The sequence below is a fragment of the Lepisma saccharinum genome, chromosome 1, assembly GCF_977018435.1.
Source record: "Lepisma saccharinum chromosome 1, izLepSacc3.1, whole genome shotgun sequence".
NCBI classification, from domain to species: domain Eukaryota; kingdom Metazoa; phylum Arthropoda; class Insecta; order Zygentoma; family Lepismatidae; genus Lepisma; species Lepisma saccharinum.
In genome coordinates, this window is record NC_139229.1 from 25744573 (window position 1) to 25768892 (window position 24320).

The following is a 24320-nucleotide window of genomic DNA, read 5'->3' on the forward strand; positions in this document are numbered from 1 at the left end:
CGATGGCAACCCACCATCGTGAGGAAATTGGGGAGCTACGAGTGAGTAGCGTAACCTAGTCTCAGCACACTGCTATAATGGCTGAGGATTTGATGTGCTGAGCCCACATCACCCATTTACTGGTTGAAGATCTCCACACCTCTAGGTAGGATTGCGAGAGGGAGACTTGCAGTTGCGAGATAGGCCAAGGCCCTTACAGGCTGTAGAGCCACAGGTTGTATAAATGTTGTAATTATAATTAAAATTAGTATTGTGTGGTCATGAAAGATTGATTGATTGATTTAGTTTATTTTACTTCGTGTTTTGTGCCTCTTGGCTAATTTGCGAAGATGGGGATGAGTGATGAAATGATGAATGGACATTCACAAACAACCAAGCCCGACCGGGATTCGATGCTCCTTGGCGTCGCAGCGCGATGTGCTAACCACTCAGCCACAGGGTCGGGTGGTCATGAAAGAATATTACTTGTTCTATTAATGTGGATGATCTATCCTGGTTTCTTGTTGCCATTTTTAAGGAAGGATGTCCTTATATTTGAAGCTTAAATTCAATGCGCTTTTCTGCCACCTTAAAACTCTGAATAAGTGTATTCTGATGGTGGGCCTGCTTCATATAATTCAATTGATTTTGTTTGTTGTGTATTAAATAATGTAGGGTGGGCGCTTGCTGTGGCCTCTCAACTAATAAATACTATTATAAAAACTGTGGTGAATGATAGAATTGATCCTAATCTTGATACAATATTTCATGTTGTGTAAGCATCTGGATAATCTGAATATCATCATAGTATTCCTCTTACTCCTAGGAAGTGTCGTGAGAAGAAAGTTAGATTGACTTCAATAAATATTGAAATGAATTGTATTTTGAATCAAGTGGGGTTTATCAGTGGTGACTCGAGATTTCTTTGAAGTGTAGGAAGAAATTTTGGTAAACTGAGGAAGGATTGAAAAATTGTGTAAAATGGCTCAACAAACGAAATGGGTTAATTTCTGCTGGTGAAGTAAAAATAAGATTTGGACCTAATTTTACTTTTATTTCCTGAAAATATATTCCTTTGAATTAGATTTCCCTCTCCCAGAGACTCACGTTTCCAGATTATGCTATATTTTACCATTATGCCAAATGCAGGGTGCTAGGTGCCAATAAATATCAAACTGTGCTAGGTTTAATACCATTTTGCTGGGGTTTGACCACTGATTGAGGAAAACCTCGATGCTTCTTCACTGGATGCTATAAAACCGCAACGCAACCTTCCCCCTGCCCCTTTTCCACTTCTCACCCATTTGTTTGTAGTGATACCAGAGAGGTTCCTCAGACGGGGCAGCAAAGCCTGTGTGTCTATCGTCTTTGGGCTGCAACTGGAGCGGGCGACAGCAGTCAACTCTTGACAGTAGATAACTTAGTCAATTGTACGTACATTGAGCTCGTAATTTTGTAATGTGCATTATTATTAAAATCCTAAAAAGTAGAGAACTGGAAGCAAGTATAAATGAACTGTAGGAAGTTCCTCACTTCATACATGGAGGAATCGCCCCTGGGTTAGCATGCACCATATGATCGATCATACAGCACACTTCTTGCGAAAGAAACTAATCTTAAATCAGCCATAAAATACTTAATTACTGCTAATTCTGCATGAAAACTAATTGTTGGAGTCATAAACATCTTAGCCTTGAAGAAAATTGCAAAGCAATATCACCAATTTACATTCTTCATGTCAGCACCATTCAGTTTTTTTTATAAAAGTAGCCTCGGAGAGAGAATGCCGTAAACCAGATTGAATTTTGGCAAAAAAAAAAAATTGTTTTACTTCATATTATTTGCTCAGAACTAGCAAAAAGATATTAAGTGAATGCTCAATATGTTATGAAACATCCAAATCGTTAATATTAGTGAAAATCAGTGTTGCCATATACTTTTTTTTAGAAAATTCCTCGGCATTCCACAGAAAAAAAATTTCATGTTTCATCTTTCTTTTAACATGTCAAGTTAAATACAACTTCTGCAACTTGTGCAATCGTGCAGTATCATAATTACATTTTAACCTTTTATTTGATTTTGTCAATAATCTATAATTCTTATATCTCCTAGTGTTGTAAACGCTTTTGTACGAAAGGACCAAATGTTTATATTATATAGAATACAATGAATAGTAATAATTACTATACTGGCAGGAAAGTGCATTGATTTTAGGATTCAAGAATGGGCTTATGCTTCCTTATAGTAAATGGTATTGGATTTAAGTGTTGGTTGCTTTTTTTTTACTCTGCTTGAGTATGTTTGTTAATAATTTATATGAATGTTTATATAGCTTATTTATAAAGCATAACACTGAAGCTGTTAGGAATAGTAGTTAAATTTCAACTATTGGTGTTTTAAGTCCACTTTATGCACAGTAAGGCTAATCGAGACTGGACCTACAGTTTAAAGTGGGATCCGAACCACTATGTGCCTCCCCACCAGGAATCAAACCCAGGATCCCTTCATTACAAGGTGACAATGGTACCACTATGGCATCGGGGAGGCCCTACAGATGGGGAAGAGAGGGAGCAAAGATAAAGGTGGGACAGAGAAAGTAAGGTAAAGGCAATTTGCTTTATTTTACTTCACATTTTGTGCCACTTTTGGGTAATTTGCAAAGATGGGAATGAGGGATGATATTGATGAATGGACACTCAGAAACATCAATGTTCAGGCCAGGATTCAAACCTAGGATCCCTAGTGTCTTAGCACGATGTGCTAACCACTCCACCACAGGGTCCGGCTAAGGTAGAGAGAAAATGAAAGTAAGTTAGAATAACAAAATTAACTGGGAAGAATGGAAACAGGATGTGAGAAAATATGTATTAGTAGTAATAAAGCACAGAATTATATCATTATTGTTCATTTCTTTTTATATTAAGACAGAACAGGCAAATACAAAAAAAGACAAACATTGTAGTAAGATTCATAAGCACAATTAAGTTTTCTAATCGTGGATGTTAACATACCATTTTTATTATTAAAAAATGATCTCTGTTTCACTAGTGAACTTCCTCAGATTATTTGTGCACATTTAATGTTCCGGTCTCTTGGTCATCTGCATAATTCCAGATGAAATCAACAATCACCTACATAACTAATGGAATTCCTTTGTTCTACATGTTGCCTGGATCAAAATTAAATAAACTTACAATTTCCTTGTAAGCATTTCATTACAGAAAAAAAAAATGCATCACCTACAAATGCAGAAAGAAACAGTCAACATGGAAATTGCAAGCTCTTTTCCTTCCCGAAATGTGCAAACAATTCATGTACCTATCTCAAATTTCCAATTAATGTTGGCCACAAAGTATGGGTAAAAAAATCTAAAGCAGTAGTGCAGATCTTTCAAAATCTACAGTCACTGACACTTCTGGGTTGTAATAATTCCATAAATTTTCAATGGAATTGTTACAACCCAGAAGTGTCAGTGACTGTACAAATATCATTGTGCTAAAAAAAATGTCAAATAAGTTCATTCTATAATGATAAATTCACTGGGAACCAAAATGAATAAACAACTATGCACCAATGTCTTGTTGTCTACATCACTAATCCATGTTATGTACAGTATCCAGACCTGCTACAGTAACAAGTGGTAAATTAAATATTATAAATACATGAAATACAAGGGGTTTGGAGGTAGAAATATTCACTAACAAATTATTGTTACATGTTCCAAAATAATAATAGCAAGAACATCACATGACTTTTTTTAAAAAAAACATAAGATTATGTGTGCATATAGCAAACAATATGACAGTGATAATAGGAGAGCACACTAGAATACAATCAGTGCAAGATCGTACTCCATGGTATTTAACAACATTGCTTAGATAAACAATATATTAATCATATAACTATCATATTTACTTGCAAATGTTATTTTACTATTTATTAAGAATGTGCATGTTATATATTGTAATGTTAGTTCAAAATTTTTTTTAAAAAAATGGGATATATTATTTTACGAAAGTTAATTTTCAAAATAAGCTGAACATTCATTACATTTCATAATTTCAACACAAAAAAGGTTACAATTAACATGTTAATAATAATACCATAAAGACACATTTTTTTCAAACTGCCCTTTCTTGTTCTTAACGATTCCACTGTGTGAATACAAATATTCGGACACTTGAAATGGAGAGAACAAAAAAAGTACAATCGGAAAAAAAAAAAAAAAAGTTCCATGATACTTTTGTGATGAGATGCATGAAATTCCATTTCAAAGGCAAATGGCTGTATAAATTATTACAGGAGACTAATAATTAGAGGTTAGATTGCTACAGATGGACAGATTTTCAGCACTATTTAAAAACAAAAATCTTTAAAAAAAATCACTTGATGGTCTTGGGACAAACCAATGAAAAATATGGGGCAGTTGATAGAAAAAAAAAATTGAAATATATTTTTATAATGGCGTGTTGAACTAATTTTCATTATACTGAGGCAGAATACCAATAATCCAGAAACAATGTTAGAATGTAAGTTAATGTGACATTTTTTTTTTCTTATCTAGCAATTGGAATTTGTTTTTGGTGGAAAATAAGTTGGACAGATAAATCGTTGCAGCAATCTGTTGTTTATACTGTACTTTTCTTATTAGAATAAATATAGTGTAAATTTAATGACTTACATTATTGCAGCATGTAAATAGTTATACATCCTAGGCATTTAAAACTTAAGAGCCATAAAATATATACCTAAAAGCATTTTTTTTGGTGCATTTAAGCTAGATGTTACAAAAATCCACTATTGAAACTACCTCTTTACATGAAAATAAATGGTCCCCACAACACAAAGACTATGATCTACATAAACAAAATCTACATTCGGTTGAACATTTTAATGAGGTTTTACAGCTAACATACGTTATTCATTCATACAAGGGAACAAATGTGCAAACAACAGTAATCGGAAACCAAACTGCGCTCACAAGCACACATCCCTACTACTGCTACAGAAAAACAATAACATATGACACTGCACATGTTCCATTACCATTCAATGGAACGCTTATGTAGAGAACATTAAATGTGACAAGTAACCAAGAATGTATATGCAGAATCCAGCAAACATTGATCCCAATTTATTTTTTTCTTAACATTTGTTTCTAAAATATAAGGATTTGTACACTTAAGTGTTTCATCTTGTTCCTGTTTGGATCATCACATATTGGTGCACACACATCGACACATGCACACACATTCACTTAACACGCAACACAAGCATACGTAAGATAATACTCCACACTTTTTTTGTCCTTGAATCGAGTAATATGTGCTGAATGTTACTTTTCCTTGACAGAATTTTTTTTTAAAAATTAACTCAAGTCCTACTGTATAATTTCAACAAATGAGTTTTTGTATAGGTACATTCATTTTTTTAAACTTCCTTTGAAGATACCCAGTCAGCTCACTAAGATCAAACTCCAGCTTCCGAGTGTGCATCTTACTTCCTACAAAGAAGAAAATGAAACATATGTAGTGAACAATTAGTACATTTAAGGCAATTTAATAGAGATGCGACAAAGCCATGACATGAATATGAAAACTGACATATCGCTGGCTGAATACTATTTTGTCCTACATTCATATGCACTGAATTTGCAGGAGAGCTGATTAGTTTGATGTGTGCGAATTTTGAATACACTACAACATTTGCACAACCATCTTATTAGTGTTGATAATTCACACCACTTGACAGACAGATACGTTACTTTGGAACGTGATGAATTAACTTACCTTGGAATCTGTAAAGTACCAACACTGAAGCCTGCAGATGAGCCAATAGGGCTGAACAGATACCAATGGTGTTATTCTCACTGACTCCCACGATACTTGTTCTTTTATTCTCATTATTACACGTAAAAGTTAAATACAGTAAAACCTCATTAATCCGGACCCCAATAAGCTGGACTTCGCTTAATCCAGACAGGCAAAAGGAAAAAAAAAAGCAGTATGCAAGGTTTTAAATGTGGCTAGAAGTCAACAATCGCATTCGTTGTACGTACTGCATTGCTTTACATTTTACTGTACTGTATAGTGTATTTAGGCCTATGCCCTTGAAATACAACATAATAAACGTGTTTTGTTGCTATAAACAGAGTTTTAATGCATTTTCTACTGATCTTTTAGGTTATTTCAGTTAATCCGGACTTTCGTTAAACCGGTAAACTTATCCTCCCCATTAATTTGGATTAACGGGGTTTCACTGTATATCAGAAAAAATTTGGTGGTTCAGTTGATAGCCCATTTTCTAAGGTCTATCCAATGATACTAAGAGGGAAACAAAGGACTCATTTCAAACTCTGCTTGTTAATAATAGTAACAACGGATATATTGTTTTATGAATTGAGTATGTCATACCTTCATGTATGCTAATGAACAAAAAAAAGACAGGACTGAAATATTGTGTGTGTACTTTTCATGAATGGCACGTTAATTGCTGCCACATGGTGTTGGGAGGGTCGGTTTCACATCCATACTCAACAGGTTTACAATCAATGGGAAGAACCTTCCTGTTTGTCCACCAAAAGTTAATATTCCAATATAAATATTGAATTTTCTTTAAGCAAAACTGATAAAATTTTACGCCTACAGTGTTGAAGCCTTAATGGCTTAGCACTCTCTTATTTACGTTCCCCCAAAGGACTGCGATGAGGTACAGACCTGACCAGATCAAAATTAAATAACCAAAACAAAATATGTTTATAGGTAATTCACAGGTAAATCCGATCAGTGCCATCCCATTTTGTCCTGTGCGTATTCCGCAACCGCACCACATTCACTCCAGCAGTGATCGGACATTTACCTGTGGAATTCCCTTCTCATCACGTTTGAGTTGAGACTCATACCTGCACCGACCGACATTCCACGATATTATGGACAACTATTCCAACTTGTTTACAAACTATACAGCTTGCCATATACAACAGCTGACGGACTAACGTGATTGGTACGCAGTAGTGTGTCAGCCAATCATATCACTGGTATTGCTGCTTCTATTGCAGCCATGGCCACCAGGAAATCTGGCGACGTAGCTAGTCTGTCTCCTGGACCATTACCTGCATGTGGTCATCAACTGTTATATATGGTGATATTAATAACTTTCTATTTTCAGATTAACTTTCTATATAACACTTTACCTTGACTTTTTCGGGCTCCTGTGTCGGTCTTTACTCTCCTCACGGGACCTCTTTTTGTCACTCGATGATGACTTGTGCTTGTCCTTATGCTTATCTTTACCCTTGGATGGAGAGCTGAAAAAAATATAAAATTAATTTCCTATTGTCAATATAACCATATTATGCACATAATTTTTCCAGGAACTTCAAATGTGGAAAAATGTAAAAATTGATAACATAAAATCATGGTTTCACTGTGGTAGTTTTACAATTTTAATGTAAAGTCAAAATATGAACATAAAATTTACACCAGAAAAAAGTTCAAAGTGTATGATGTGATTCTTAGATCCATCCTTGTATTTTGTGAGAAGAAAAATGTGTTTTATTCAGCTTATGATACCAGATGATATTTTAGACAAGGGTACAGAGATTTTTCTCACAATGTTCCTGCATAAAGTGACACTGGGGTTCACCAAGCCTCCAGTCAACATATACCTGGAGGTAAAGGCAGCCAGAGCAGAGCATGGTGCTGATGACATCACCTCCAATATGGCCAAGACCGAGAATGTGTAGATCCCAACTTCCACATACCCTGTATTCATGCCACAGTGCAATGCACAAAGAAGACATACATATATAGTCCAATTTATGCACAGATATGCAAATTTAGTACTTTTGGACTAAGTTTCTGGTCTACTTAAATGTACCTTTACCTGTGGTCAAACAGAGAAAGCATTTATTACAAGACAACAGAATTAGCCACTATTCTCTATGGAAGGCACACCATATACTTTATTTACTTATACTGTACTTGAGTACCATGCACTTTTGAATAAGTAATGAACCAAAATTTTGAAGGAAGAAATAGGATCATCTTTTATAATTGAATCGATCACACGAACAACATTGCTACCAACACTTTTTCCAACAGACATTAAATTGGAGAAAAATTGTCTTTAGCTTCTACAGTACAGTACATTCAGTTTGGCTTTGGGCTGATAGCACGTGAATGTAGACAACAAGACATGGTGCAGAGAATGGCATTTTCGATCTGTAACGTCTCTCTTATTTTTAAGCACATATCTCTAGCATGCAGACAATTATATACAGCGTGTCCACAATGAGACTCCAACATTTTGAAAGTCTATAACTTTTTCATTTTAAATTGTACAGCTGTGATTCCGGAAGCAGCAGAAGCAGAAACTCAAAAAGTTTATGTGGTAACGTTTTAGTGCGCGCAATAGCCGTAGTGGCGCTGCAGCAATCGATTGTTTGAAAATTGAGATTCCAAACGAGCGTGCACAGGTTGTGTGGTGGTGTGCAGAAACGAAATCACTTATTCAAGTGCAACGAAACTTTCGTCGTGTGTACAATAAGGATCCTCCGACATTCACGACTATAAAGAAGTGGTGTGATCAGTTTTTGGCGACCGGCAATGTTTTGAAAGGACACTGTGGTGGTAAACCCAGAATCCAGGAACAGGTTGTAGAAAATGTGCGGAGGTCATTCGAAAGGAGTCCACAGACGTCAGTAAGACAAGCAGCGAGAGAACTTTGTATGAAACGGTCAACAGTTCACACAGTTCTTCACTGCTTGTCTTACTGACATCTGTGGACTCCTTTCGAATGAACCTGTGCACGCTAGTTTAGAATCTCCATTTTCAAACAATCGAGTGCTGCAGCGCCACTACGGCTATTGCGCGCACTAAAACGTTACCACATAAACTTTTTGAGTTTCTGCTTCTGCTGCTTCCGGAATCACAGCTGTACAATTTAAAATGAAAAAGTTATAGACTTTCAAAATGTTGGAGTCTCATTGTGGACACGCTGTGTGTATATATATTGCATAAATATAAGTGGAACATTATGATAAAAAATGACGGCATATGCCGTCTGCAGTCATGCACTATCTCAGCCCCAAGACAAAATGAATACACTGTAGAATATAGTAGTGGTACATATTATGGACAGATGGAAGAGATTTCTGCACTGTGGAACTTCCTGTTTAAGAAAAAAATGTGTAAAAATTGATGATTGTTTTGCTGTTTCTGTGGTATTTGATTTTTGTTGGATACAACATTGTTCATGCATACTAATTGAATTTCATAGTAGAAGTTTTTTTACAGCACTTTGCAATCACCAATTCACATAATTACATTTCCTTTTCATCCTTTTATTAAGTAGTGTCAGATGACATTTCAAAAATCCAAGGGAAGTTATCTGCATAGAAGATAAGATTTTTTTTCCCGCAAATTTCACACAGTGCTATCAATTGATTCCTTCCCTGTATAAGCTGCCCAAACTGACTTCCTCCCACACTTTTAGTAAAAAATGAAACAAACAAAAGTGTGCAAGGTACTACAGTAAATAAGGAATATCAATTTTAGTAATAATAATAGTAACAACAATATTGTCCTGACAATGATAATACACTTACCACTATCAATATAGCGTATTAAGGTCATAATTCATCGTACGAGAACCAGAGGAATGTATCTACTTACTTTGAAATGCTCCATTTGAGTCTGATCAACGTATCTAACAAAAATTAGTACATTGGAAATACATGACTCCACTCCCAAATAGAGCTCTTCAAATTGAGTAGATACATTAAAAAAAAAAAAAAAAGTCAAACACATATACAGTATCTCTGAAAACATCAGACAGTCTACATAATATTGGATTTACCTTTAGCAGACAGAAGCCTTGCGTGCCAGTAAACCCTCTCTGGACCTTTTCAAGTACGTGCTTTTCAAACTTCGTGCGATGCACAAAAGTTTGTAACTTCAGAACTAATTGTTGTAGAGAGATGAAATTGGTTTTGTTTTTCTTTGGAAAGACAGAGCTTTCAGCACACATGAAATTTATACATTGTGCCTCCCAATAATTAGTGTTGAAGTAGAAGAAGATAATTGAAATTTTTCAAATAAATTGGCATGTAGCATGCCCCTATGGCCCCCACAATAGACCGAAGTGAATGAAAATAATGTAGTATGTTGCAGCGGTATATTCCTACAACCATGCAAAGTTTAGTTGAAAACTGACTGAAACCTCTTATATAAAATAATAATAATAATATTTAAGAGTGGCAGTGTTGCCAGCTTACAGAAACAATTTTCAGAATTTCAATAGTAATAATGGATATATTATTTTGTAATTCAAGTATATTATTCCTTATATGTATGCTAATGAACAAAAAAGACCGAACGGAAATATCATGTGTAGTTTTCAAGTAATTGCTGTCACATGGTGCTGGGATGTATGTATCCCATCCGCCCCTAACAAATACACGTGATGGCTATATACAGAATACATCCGTCCACTAAAGGTTAAACTTGCAAGATAATATAATTTTCTAGCATATTTTAGACACACAAACACACAGATATAACTACACACAATACATTTCTAATGTTTTGTTTTTGGAAAGCAAAGGAGATATTAATCATGCTAAGTTACACCAATATAATAAACTGAACATGACACTGGAAGAGTACATTAACTATTTCATGCCCTCTACAACTGTGAAAACACACAAAAGCTTACCGCATGGGTATCCTAGGTCTGAAGTTTCACACAAGGAGGAAATGGGAGTAAGAAACTTATTAAGTATGTATATACCATGTGAAAAACATGTACTACACTTTAGCATAATAATTGTACCAAAAGATCAAGCACACTAAATTATCACTGCATGCGAGTTCATAGTGTATGCCTACATTATCACAGTTCCAATTATAAGAGTAGTTTTTTTTAAAATAACTTCTGTCAATGGTACATTTTATCTCAACTGATATCCTGAGTGCATGCGTTCTTCTGGATATCTGTAAATGCTTTTTTCTGAATGGATTATATAGAACTAAAATACAGGTGTCACAGTATATAGATCGCATATATGGCCTGTACAGAAGTCCTTCCACATATTGCCGTTCAAAGCTGTTCAATGCTGCATTATCATAGTGCTGTTGTGAATAACTCTCACTTTGTTTCATAATGGCTCCAAAACTAAAAATTGTTTTCTGTGTTATTTAAAAAAATAAATAAATACAAATGTCTCTGTTTAATACAGAGCTGAGGTGGTCCAGTTCATAGAGCATCTGTCACATGCGAGACCCAGTTCGACCTCTGTGTAAAGTATCTCTGGGGTTCTCCCAGCCTTTCATAAATGAGTACCTGGGTGCAACGCTGGGAAAGAGGGCAGCTATAGCATGGTGCTGATCACATCACCTCCAAAATAAATGCCCAATATCGTGAACGTTTGTGGCACTACTTCCACATCCCCATATGTGCTTTCATGGCACATAGCAATAAGCACGAGTAATTTTACCTTTGTTCAATATTGTAATGTGATTGTAAATTAATGCTGTCAGATGCTGCTGCCGTGTTAAGGGTTTAGTCAAAACATGACAAAAAAAGTGCACACAACATCCATTGCACAGCTTACATTTAATTTTTCGAATTGTGTGGGATCAACGGTCATTTCATGTTAATCACACATCAAGACATTGCAGTGAGGAAGATAATGTATATCTTTCACTTCACGAGACAAATTGTTTGCATGTACAAAACCACATACTCAGGAAAGTTTGCAAAGTGCGGTAGGGAGTCTTGTCATATGCAACCCTGCCTTGCTGTACTTCCATTATACTCGTGCACAATTTATAAATTTTTTATCACTGGTATGTAAAGGAAAAACAACAAATGTAGGCTTTATAAATTGATATACAAATACAGGGCTCACTACTGTCCGTGCTGCAGAAACAGAAGACTGAAATATTTTACTCATATATAACCCATTGACAGACATGAGTTACAGAATTTCAGAAGAATGTATATATTTAGTTTACCAAAATGCCATCGTAGAATACAGAAACTTGCATAACTTATTTCAATTCTACTGTAAAATAAACTTATGGTATTTTAGCATGTGTGGAATTATATTTCCAAAATTCGCAACACATTCGTTGACTTTCTTAAATCAAGAGTAACATTACATTAAACGGCATGCAAATGTGAAATGTATAAGTTAATACAATGTAAGTCCCCATTGGGTATCTAAACTGGAGTTCTCGGAGTGAAATAAAATTAGGGAGATCACTTTGGAAGTTAGAAGGAAGCATACAAGAAAGCAGGCAAAAAGAAAAGCTGTTGTCAGCCCATCAAGTCTCATCCTAGCTACTACCTGGCTTTCAGAATTGGAGTCCATTACAGTTCTTTTCCAGGTATAGTGGGACCACCAAAAAAAAAGAACCTGCACTCAGCAACTTCGAACATGGAGGGAACAAGGGGTAGAGTGGTGTAACTTCCCCACAAGCAATGCACAACTTCAGGTTATTCACACAACGTTTCGCATGTATGTAATAGGTGTGCTTTCTTAAGCATGTGTGTGGTATTTTAATGTCATTTCACTACATGTAATAATTTATAATGTTGCACATCAGTGTGCAGGGAAACAAGTGAATGACAGTTGGAGGGGTAGTGAGTGGCCTGAGCTGAATAGGAAGGGAAGACCAGCAAAGACTTCTTGTCGAAGGTTCTTTTGTTTGTGGTCCCTTTATAGCATACCCAAAGGGGTTGAAGTCCCGAGACGCGTTGCATATGTGCGTAGTAAGTATGACAGAACACATGCAGAAAATATGTCAGAAAATGTTTGGGCATTCTAAATGAAACAATTTGGTCTCCATTTTTGGTTGACTTAACACTTTTTTGTGCACAACCCGAGAATTGTTAGACAATTTATTTTAGGGTTCTCGCTATTTGATCATACAGCAGGCTATGAGAGATCTGTGATTTAATTATAAGTCCAATTTATGCACATATATGCTAATCAGGACTGGAACTACAGTTTAAAGTGGAATTCGAACCACTAATCACCTCCGTCCCAGGCTATGACGTAAAACTACACTAACTGCACGCATCATATGTGTAGCTCCCATGTCATCAATTAAATACAAGTGAAATTAATGAGATGCGCAAGAAATGGGGAAAAAATGGCAAGCGTAAGCATATTAGTGCAAGTTACTTTCAAGGTTGAAGAAAAGATTATAAAATCAAGAATTAAGCTCAGAATAAAATGCATGACAAACTAATTTCTCTCGTTTAGTCAGTAATTTGTATTAAAAATGTGTGAAGCTTACAAAAATAGGAGGTGCAAAATAAAAAAATAAAATTAAGCATGGGTTCTTGTTCAATTTTACCAAAAAATATTTAAGTTACTATCAGTTACTAAATGATTTACTACGAAGAATTTATAATTGAAGACAAGGTCTTAAAATTAAATTAGTTTTGTGAACTTTGACGTAAAGAAAATCAATAGTTTTACGTGGGGATTTAAACGAATAAAAATTACATTCATTACAAACAAATCTGTTGTATTATATTTCACCCATAGATACCTGTGTTTGCTGTGGGATTTATCTCTGTGATGGTCCTTACTACTTGAACTATGATGCTTATGTTTGGATGAAGAATGTCTGAAAGAAAGCAAAAACCATATTCAATAATAATTTCACTCGAATTATTAACTGCAACTTACGTAAGGTTTCAATGTTTTTTAAACTCCAAACAGATTAAAATAAATGGTCATGGAGAATGAAAAACATAAATGCAGTGAAAGTAATGTTGTTTTTTTTACATATATATTGTTCAATTTGCTTTATCAAGCCTCATGTCAAACCATTAAAAGATTTTCTTAAAAATACAGATGCATATCCAAGTTTTTATCCCCAAACTTTTGATAGAATGCTGATTACGACAAGTGCTGAGGAAAATAGAAGATAGAAAATTCATGTGTGTGTACTCTTAGGAAGATTTTTAATTAACATGATCTTAGAGAATTTTTAATAATGGCCAGCATATTTAATAATGATAAGATTTTTGTCAATACCGATCAACTACTAATAAACTTAGACAATACCAATCCAATGTAAAGTTGCAAATGTCCCTTCATTAACCTCCATTATTAATGTTTGTAACCAGATGACTGGATTTTGCAATGGCACACGTCCTTATTACTGTGCAGCTGCATGCAGTGCAGAAGCAGTGTCCATTTGCTCTCAGGTATGCTAGGTATCATACTCTTATGTGGTGTAAGTGGAATGAACTTTTTGTGTTTCACTGTTATTCTGCCAAGTGTTGCAACTATTACAATTCCAGCCATCGTATAGAGGGATATTTAGCTTCCAGATAGATGTTCAGCCATTTCCAGATAGACAAGCAATTTCGTTCATGGTATAATTCACCCCAAAAATTAAGACACACAAAGTTTCCATCGGCTACTAAATACGACAGCTACTCTAGCATCAATTGAAATATAATTTTGGTACAAAAGGACTTCCCTTAGTTCATATATTGGAGTGAGTTTAGTTCTTGCATACACTGTTCTCCTACTGTTATCTAAGAAAAAATACAGGGGACTTTTGACCAGTTGTTCTTCAGGGAACCACTTTGCTTTATTGGGACCAGAAAATGTATAAGAAAATGTAAAATCTGATTCCACTGTAATTGTATTTTTGATTATTAAACCTAAACACTTTAGGATGATAAAGAATGGTGCATTATTAAATAAACAGGTACACTGTTTACATTTAAATAAATAAACTACAGTACTGCTTCAGAAGCTGGTAAAGGAGGAATAAAACCACTATGATAAAGCTAGCTTATAGTTCATGGTGTGCATGATAAACACAGATATAATATTACATAGGTGAAGTTTCATATTTCCGCAATACAAATTTAATTGCTTTTTCCGATGAAGATGGTAGTGCCATCAGATGGGAAAAATTGCAACTGCTGCCATCACTCCGTAACCTCTGTTACTGAATGCAGTGGTCCTTCGAAATTAATTGAATTAATTTGAAAGAAACAAAGCAATGACACACTACCATCTCCATCCCAGCACCGTTACCTTGTTAATGAAGGTGTGGTACTTCAAAATTAATTGAAAAAAACAAACAAAAATTACCATATTTGCCGGCACATAAGACAGACCGGTGTCTCCATCCCAGGCACCCCCTTTTTCTTAACACATTTTTTAGGAAAAATCTTTATCACTTACAAAGAAGCAGAAATGAAATTCCCTGACTTTTCCAGGACAAAAATTACACTTTTCCCTGACAACTACAAACTAAACTAAATCGATGTTTTTGCAAATGGAAATAATAAATTCATACAGATCCAGGTATGGATTTGTTAAGTTCCAATATTATCTTCTATGAAATTGACTTAATTTCTCTATTCTCTATGATTTCAATTCAAACTGCAAAATAGTGAATTTGGAAAATTTTTACAATTCACAAGCTAGGGACGGATTATGGAATTTTATCATACGCAATAAGTTTAAAATAAAATACTTGATTATATTAAAAGTTACGACTAAATGAGATTAGAGTGAAGAGTGACTAAGAAATACATTTTGTAATTTATCAGTCTCCTTATCCATTCTCGGTATTATATGTTGATATTTCCACTGAGGTTTGGAACCCTCTGCTTGCAAGAACCATGAGTGCGGACTCATTTTTCGATGCATAAAGCTACTTCTCTCTGCTCTGTAAAGCAAACAACTTAACTCTTGCATATAAGTGAAACAATTCAATTGTACAAAAGAAAGTGGCATATTTCTTTACATTATCAATGGAATGTCTGCTTCAGTACAGTATATTCAAATATTCAAGTGAAGTACTGTGAAACTGACAACATGCAGTTATAACATTATTGCTGACGAAAAGGGTATGTAGGTATTAGAAATTTAATGCAAGCAATTATAGGTACCTGATTTAGCTAACCAAACATCAAAACAGGAACATTCTGTTCATAACAGCTTCTGAAAGTTTATATACGAGGGGCATCCTGTATATTGTTAACATTGGTTCTTTATTAACATGCCATCTTAATAAGACCTTTTCAAGTGTGTGTGTTTCAGACTGTATGAGACATCATTTACTTCCATCCTTTATTCTTCTGGTGAACTAATTTCTTACCCCAATAATGGGGTAAATTTATATCTACGAATGTTCTGTGATGAAAACCTGCATGGAAGTATACTCTAACACCAAACCAATAAGTCCTACATAATTTCTAAAAATCAAGGAATTCCTACTATATGAATAGTTATTTCCAACCAAAACACAAATTTTAGAAACAATACTCTCTACACAGAACACTGCTACTATAAAAAGTATGGCTATGTTTCGGTATTCACAAAGTACTGAAAAGAATGAGTAGGAGGTCAAAAAGTAAATAAAGAACATACCGATCCTTATCCTTGGAGGATTTCATCTTTTTGCCTGAATGCCTATCGTGACCGCTCGGGCGCTTTGCACCAGGTTTTATCTTTGTGTATTCGTCCTCGAAGTCCTCCCTCTCCTTGTCGGCAGCAGCAGCTTCTCGTTCCAAATCAGACCAGTCCTTCCCAGATTCTTCCGAACTACCCAGTTCTGAAACAATGCCATTGAGGCATGTATAACAGTAAATTAGCTACATAAAATAACATAGATTAATTCAAAATCCACTCACATGCTTGAATTATACTAATCAATTATATATATACGAGGGTCACTATTTATATTTTGAGCCTAACAATGAAAAAACAGGAATTTGGCATTGAAAACTGCTTTATTGTTTTTCGAAGTATTCTCCTTTATGGTCAATACACTTTTGGATTCGTTCGAACCATTTGTCAAAGCAGTTTTTCCAATCTTCTTGAGACACCTCCATAATATGGTTTTTGAAAGCATCAACGGCATCTTCCGCCGACGAAAATCGTTGTCCACGCAATTTATTCTTGACATTTGGGAACAAGAAGAAGTCATTGGGTGCCAAATCAGGACTGTATGGCGGATGACCCATCAATTCGATTTTTTGACTGTTCATAAAGTCAGTTGTTAGACGAGATGTGTGACAGCTGGCATTGTCTTGATGAAGAATGATCCGACGGCGTTTGTTTGTTTTCCGTATTTGACCGAAGACCTCTGGCAAACAAATTGTTGTGTACCATTCAGAGTTGACCGTTCTACGTTCCTCTAAAGGCACAGTTGCCACATGACCATTTTTCCCGAAAAAACAGGCGACCATTTGTTTCGATGTGCTTCAAGCGCAAACAACTTTTGTTGGATTGGGTTCATCTTGAAACACCCATACAGTCGACTGCTGTTTACGTTCCGGCTCATATGCATATATCCATGATTCGTCACCTGTTACAATCTTATATACGTCTCTTGAAGCACCACGATTGTATTTATTGAGCATTTGTTTGCACCAATTGATGCGAGCGTCTTTTTGAGGTTTTGTGAAATTGTGTGGGATCCAACGAGAACATACCTTTCTCGCAGCTAAATGATCATGTAATATTTTATATATGCTGGTGGAACTAATGCCTATGGTTGCCTCAATGTCACAGTACGTCACATGACGATCTTGCAGTATTAGGTTTTGCACAGCATCAATGTTTTCTTGAACAACAACTGATTTTGGACGACCTTTGCAAATCTCGTCGGTGAGCGAATGGCGGCCACGATTAAATTCGTTATACCAGCATTTCACAGTGGCAAAGGATGGGGCTTCCTCGCCAAATGTGGAAGTAAGTTGATCGATGCACTCTTGTCTTGATAATCCACGTCGAAAATCGTAAAAAATCATCGCACGAAAATGTTCACGAGTTAATTCCATTTTATTGTTGTCGCGCAATCTCCAAGGCAACATAAACAACACAAATGAAGCTATTGACAAAACATTTGAAGTACGTTATGGTCAATAATGCCAGACGATTCCGTGCAAACGTCAAATCGAGCCTAACTTCAATCAGTGTTGCCAAGGCTCAAAATATAAAGAGTGATCCTCGTATATACATATATGTATTAATTATTGTAGACCATACAGATTCGTCAGGGAAGAGTTGAAATTTTATATTGGACCAGTAGAATATTGGTAATTTTTTTATCAGTGCTTCACCGGTAAAGGTAAAAAAAAAGGAAAGTGTTCCCCTGTGCTTAGCACCATGCCATGAAGGCGTATAAGGGGTGTGGGGGTAACGCCCCACACTTTCTTGATCCGGTCATGAGTGGAGGTGATGTGATCAGCACCACACCCCTGATTACTTTACCCCCCAGGTACCCATGTCATTCGACGCTGGATGGGCACCGCAGCCGCTTCCGTTAGAAAAGTTCCCGGATTTGAACCGGCCAGGGATCGAACCCGGGACCTTGAGCATGGTAGTCAGACACGTTACCGACCGAGCCACCGCAGCCAATTGGCAAAAATTTCATATAGGTCCATCCTTAGTACATATTGCACTTTTTTTTTTGGTGTTGTATGGATGCATACTGTAACTTTGCATATTTCTTGTTTTTGCACTGCTTTTCTGCTACTCTTGGCTAATTGCAAAAAGAAGAATGACAAGTACACTGAAGAAAGGGGACTCAGAGCAACAAACACACTCAGGTTGGAATTCAAACCTGGACCTTTCAGTGGAAAGATCGTGACTTTACAGATGTATACCCAAGAGCAAAAGTAAAAGTAGTCCATTATCATTTTCATTCAGTATGTTTCCCACAACACGTTGACCATGACTTGAAATAAATACATCACTAAGCAAAGAACATTACATTCCCATCAACGAAATTCCATTCCTTAGAACAATGTAGAAAAAAAGGAATACATTCCTTAAAAACAATGTAGAATAAAAAGGAATAACGAGAGCAATGAATAATTTGCTGTTGGCTGTACAACATGGTTTCTTAAGTACAAGTAAGCAAATTACTAACCTTAGCTGCGAGACTTACTTGTAATGGTTTCATTAATTTTGGTGACCCCTGGTGACACTTGGGAACTTGTTTTACTCATAGAAACATTAAAAGTCTTGCAGATAAAGTTAGTAATTCGATTCTTACATGTATTTATTATACAGAGTGTCCGAAAAGTCACGCAACCCGATGTTTACGACCGTATAACGGAATAGCGAAACGGAATTAGAAGAAACGCTTTCTGCCAAGAGAATGCCCTGTATATTGGGAAAATTTAGAGAGACAAACATATGTAAGAACATACATGTTTTAATAACAAATAAGAAAAGTGTTGCCAAAGGCGGAAAAAAAATATTTGCAAATCGTGTGTATTGATACACAGAACTCATTGAGGTAAATTATTGCAACATTTCACAATACCAACGAACAATTTGGATGGCCATCTATTGAATTTGACAGAAAAAGAACTTTGACGAAGTTTCAAAAACATTGCAGAAGGGAATAAATGGGCTGTTCCAAAAATCGATGTTTTTACAATATTACGCAGGACACTGGCAACACTGTTGGTGCCACGTGTCACTAACAGACGTGTTTCACCTCAGGCTATCACACTAAGGCACTTTTAACGACAAAGGAGAAAGTTTGTTATTCTCGAACATATGCAATAAATTACATACACCTTGCAACCTTGAAATGTGGGTACAGAAGAACGTGTATCAATTGTTATGTTTTCTGTGCCTTAGGTGGTTGCTGTTTGCCGCGAACGGCATTCCAGATTGTGTCTACTTATGCTGACGTCCTGTGTGTGTTTTTAAAATGCCATATCTACACAGGAAAGAGTGTTTATTGTTGAAGAATATATCCGAACATCGTCATATTCTTGCGTAAGAGAAGCATTTATTCTGTTTCCAGCTTTCTCCTTCCCAGCGCACGTGTTAGCTTCAGTGTCAGTATTTTCCACAATGTTTCGAAACTAGAGTGACATTTAAAAATGTTCAAATATTAGTTTTTAAAATGAACACTGTTGTAAATACGAGAGATGAAGAAAATATAATAAAATAGAGGTAAACACTTACCAACGATGTCAGTTCTCATCAGTGGTAATATACCATGTAAGAAGAATTCACACAGCTGTCCGTTGTAGCGGAGTAGTTATCACTGCGCTACGACGCCAGGAGTCCCGAGTTTGAATCTTGGCCTGGGCATGGATGTTCTTTGTGAGTGTTATTTCATCAATTTCACCATATCATCACTCATCCTCGCGATTAACCCAGAAATGCGAAGTAAAATAAACTAAATGAATCATGCAATAATTTAACCAGCGTAGACAAACTCATATCCATGAAAAAAAAAAACATCCACTTTCCTGCTAACGTCAGCAAGTCCAAAATCGGCTAAAATGTGCCATCCGCGTTTTTGTTCGGCTGAATTTCCTTGCGGACCGCATAAATGCTTGTTTTTAAGACACCTGTTCAGAAGTTAACGATTCAACACAATACTCTAGATCCACCGCAATTTTGGTATCTCCACTTGTTCGAAGTTTCAAATGTAGATGTTTTGTAACACTTTCTGTTGAAGCCACATCAACATTCAATGATATTTACAACTTATAAACACTACGCAAAATCTCGAGAACCACCACACGGCAAGGGAGAGGAGGGCAGGTTTTGCAGGGTCGAGGGAAGGAAAGCTATAAATAGCCGTGTGCTTGAGGGTAACAGTGTTTCGGAAGATTCTTGACCACGAGAAGTAGTGTCTCCAACTGTGTTATTTACAGTTGGAGTTTATATACAAGAAATGTGAAGGTCTTATTACGCACACCCGTGTTGGAACATTAATAAAACTTTGTAGTTGCGAAATTGGCTATATAGCAATTAGATACGATAACATCTTTGGAATATTACCGAATTGTAACGATGTTTCTATAAAGGTTGGGTAGCAACACTGAATGGCTTGTGTCCCCGCCCTCTACAAATTCCTTCTTGGAAGCAGTTGCCAGTGTATGCATCTGGCATTTTTCTTTGACAAGCTGGGGGGATTGAGGTTCCTGAAATCTGAGCATGTTTTATGTGGGAAGTAAAGGAAAGGAAGCGTAGGTGGATAATTTAATAAATGCTAAAGTAACATTCCATACGATTTTAAGCATCACTGGTTGTATTTGCACCAACCACTTTGGCTTTCTCAAAGGTTTCCCTACAATCTTTTGCAGTGTGTTGATTTTACCATTCTAGATAAAACGCATGAAGTTGAAATAGTGTGTGCGTGTTTGTGTTATATACATCAACATGTGTGTAATCTAGAGATTCCCATGTCAGTCACTGTCAGTCTAAATCATGTTTTCTGATTCTGTCTAGTCCGGTGTTTCAAGATTATAGACTTTACTTAATATTGCGAATTTGCAACACTGCACAACACAGAGTGACGGACAAGTAGCTGGAATTTCGTTAATTTGAATGAGTGAATGTCACCGTAGGTGCTTTACTAAAGAATGATTATGAATTCATAAGCAAGGATAAGGTTAGTAAATGATTTGAACAGCATACAATGCTGTATTACTCTAGTTTCAAGACGGCATTGAATGGACTATCTATCAGGGTGCAAAAGGTCTGCGGAGGGACTACTGCCAGAATCCACCAATAGGGCTGCACTGGCTTTCTCTAGAACACCTGCTTTTGTTTACATCCACTTCGTAGTGGAAAAAAATGGACAATAGAGATACCCACATTTCAGGGTTGCAAGGTGTATGTAATTTATTGCATATGTTCAAGAATAACAAACTTTCTCCTTTGTCGTTAAAAGTGCCTTAGTGTGATAGCCTGAGGTGAAACACGTCTGTTAGTGACACGTGACACCAACAGTGTTGCCAGTGTCCTGCGTAATATTGTAAAAACATCGATTTTTGGAACAGCCCATTTATTCCCTTCTGCAATGTTTTTGAAACTTCGTCAAAGTTCTTTTTCTGTCAAATTCAATAGATGGCCATCCAAATTGTTCGTTGGTATTGTGAAATGTTGCAATAATTTACCTCAATGAGTTCTGTGTATCAATACACACGATTTGCAAATATTTTTTTTCCGCCTTTGGCAACACTTTGCTTATTTGTTATTAAAACATGTATGTTCTTACATATGTTTGTCTCTCTAAATTTTCCCAATATACAGGGCATTCTCTTGGCAGAAAGCGTTTCTTCTCATTCCGTTTCGCTATTCCGTTATACGGTCGTAAACACCGGGTTGCGTGACTTTTCGGACACTCTGTAGTATCATGCCTTATATTCCTCAAACATGAATGGTTCCTTAGTTAAAAGAGGAACATAAATTGCTTTTTTAAAAAAATAAAATTCTTACAAAAATATTGGGACCTAATTGATATGAAGGAACTGTTGGCTGGAGAATGTTACATAATTGTGTACTGCACATTTCCATTCATCGATATGAAATCAAGAAGACTTTGTTAGGTGGACCATATGGCACGCATGTGAGAGAAAAGAGTTTATAGGTATAGAATAATTGTTTCGAAAACCTGAAGGCCTGCAAGAGGACTAAGAAGGTCACAATAAAGAGGGAAGATTGGACTGGTACTGTCAAAGTACGAAACAAATTAAAGATTTCTTTTACTGTAACAATAGAGCTTCAGTTTAAGGATGCCAGAGTTGCAATACATGTCACCGCCACAAAAGGGAGCATAGAATTTCCAAATGATGTTGCACATCTTAATGGTTATCTCCAAGTTTATACAGATGCTACAGTTATGTTAACGGAGAGTTTCTGTGAAAATGATAGTTCTACAGCATAATTTTTTTTTTTTTTAATACTCTGATATTATTATAAGGATCAGAGAAGGAACTCCTACCTTCACTCTCATCGCTATCTTCTGAATATTCTGAGTACTCTGAGCCACTTTCAGATTCTTCGTCCTCCTCTACATCCGTGGGCTGAAAAATACATAGAAATGTTAATTACTATTTTAAAAATATAAAAAAATGATGTCTACTTATGCTACAACATGCAATAAAACGAAACTCTCAAACATAATGGCACTTTCAGAGCCAGGTCTGTCAAGCATGTTTTCATTGGGTGACAATGCATCATGTCTCATCACCACTGGCTCACAAAACCATCCCCAATTGTCCTCATGGTTATGGGTTAACATCAACATTTTGGAGCTCCCACCAGGGATCCAGCTCCCTCTTGGCCGTTCAGTCTAAGATGTAAGGCTTTGGGTTCTGGCTACAGGATGCACACAGGTTCGGTCTCCTGGGGTGCAAGCATAACAGCTTTTCTCCTGTGATTTTGGCCAGTATTTGGGACCGGTGGCCACCCACCATCATGAGGAAATTGGGGAGCTATGAATGAGTAGTGTAACCCGGTCATGGAGACCTAAAAATACTACTGAGGGTTTGTCATGTGACCAAAGGTCACCCCGTAACTCGTTAGATGATCTCACGGGTGGGAGGCCAGCAGTCGGTAGGCACTGGTCCTCAGCATGGGTTATTTACCAGGAATCAAACCAGAGAACCAAAATTAGAGTGTTAACCATTCAGCTATGAAGGAACTAGTTTGGGAGGTTATTATTACTTCTCTATTTCTTCCCTTTAATATTACTGCAAAGAGAATGTCCGTCACAGAGAGGGAGAGAGAAGGGTCTCCACAAACAAACAGGCCAGGCTTCTCCCAAAACTCTGCCTCTTTCTCTCAAAGTTGATTGGTTGAAGTTTGTTTCATTCCCTATATGCACAGATAGGCTAACTGGGACTGGACCTACAGTTTAAAGTTGAATCTGAGGGTTCGTCATGTGACCAAAGGTCACCCTATAACTCAATAGATGATCTCCCGGGGGGGGGGGGGGGGAGGCCAGCAATCGGTAGGCACTGGTCCTCAGCATGGGTTATTTACCAGGAATCAAACCAGAGAACCAAAATTAGAGTGTTAACCATTCAGCTATGAAGGAACTAGTTTGGGAGGTTATTATTACTTCTCTATTTCTTCCCTTTAATATTACTGCAAAGAGAATGTCTGTCACAGAGAGGGAGAGAGCAGGGTCTCCAAAAACAAACAGGCTAGGCTTCTGCCAAAACTCGGCCCCTTTCTCTCAAAGTTGATTGGTTGAAGTTTGTTTCATTCCCTATATGCACAGATAGGCTAACTGGGACTGGACCTACAGTTTAAAGTTGAATCTGAACCACTATGTGCCTCCGCAGGGTATCGAACCTGGGACCTCTTGATTACAAGGCAATTACATTACCAGTATGACATCAGGGGGGCTCTCTTCCTTTCTATCGAACATGTGCAGCTTGTGTAAACTAACTCCACCGCACAACAGCACTCTGAGATGGCTTATCATTGGGTAGCATACATTCAGTAAATTGAGTCTAAAGTCGAGAATAGTAACCATTTGGTTACCTGGGAGCCCTAGTCAATCAACAAATCATAT

The 24320-nt window shown here is 36.5% G+C and overlaps 1 protein-coding gene across 2 annotated transcripts in view; it reads right to left on the bottom strand.

The window, feature by feature from the left end:
• Positions 1-2883: 2883 nt before the first annotated feature.
• Positions 2884-24320, bottom strand: part of dre4 (SPT16 homolog, facilitates chromatin remodeling subunit dre4) — a 72811-nt gene continuing 51374 nt past the window's right edge. Inside the window, exons 19-24 of one of the 2 annotated variants that reach the window (XM_083129728.1) lie at positions 22740-22821; positions 16400-16583; positions 13545-13622; positions 10696-10713; positions 7172-7285; positions 2884-5482 (exon numbers count right to left, since the gene is read on the bottom strand). In XM_083129728.1, coding sequence (XP_082985854.1) covers positions 5476-5482; positions 7172-7285; positions 10696-10713; positions 13545-13622; positions 16400-16583; positions 22740-22821 — 483 coding nt within the window. In that variant the 3' untranslated portion in view covers positions 2884-5475. The remainder of the gene's footprint in view (positions 5483-7171; positions 7286-10695; positions 10714-13544; positions 13623-16399; positions 16584-22739; positions 22822-24320) is intronic. The other variant, XM_083129733.1, reaches the window with a different exon arrangement.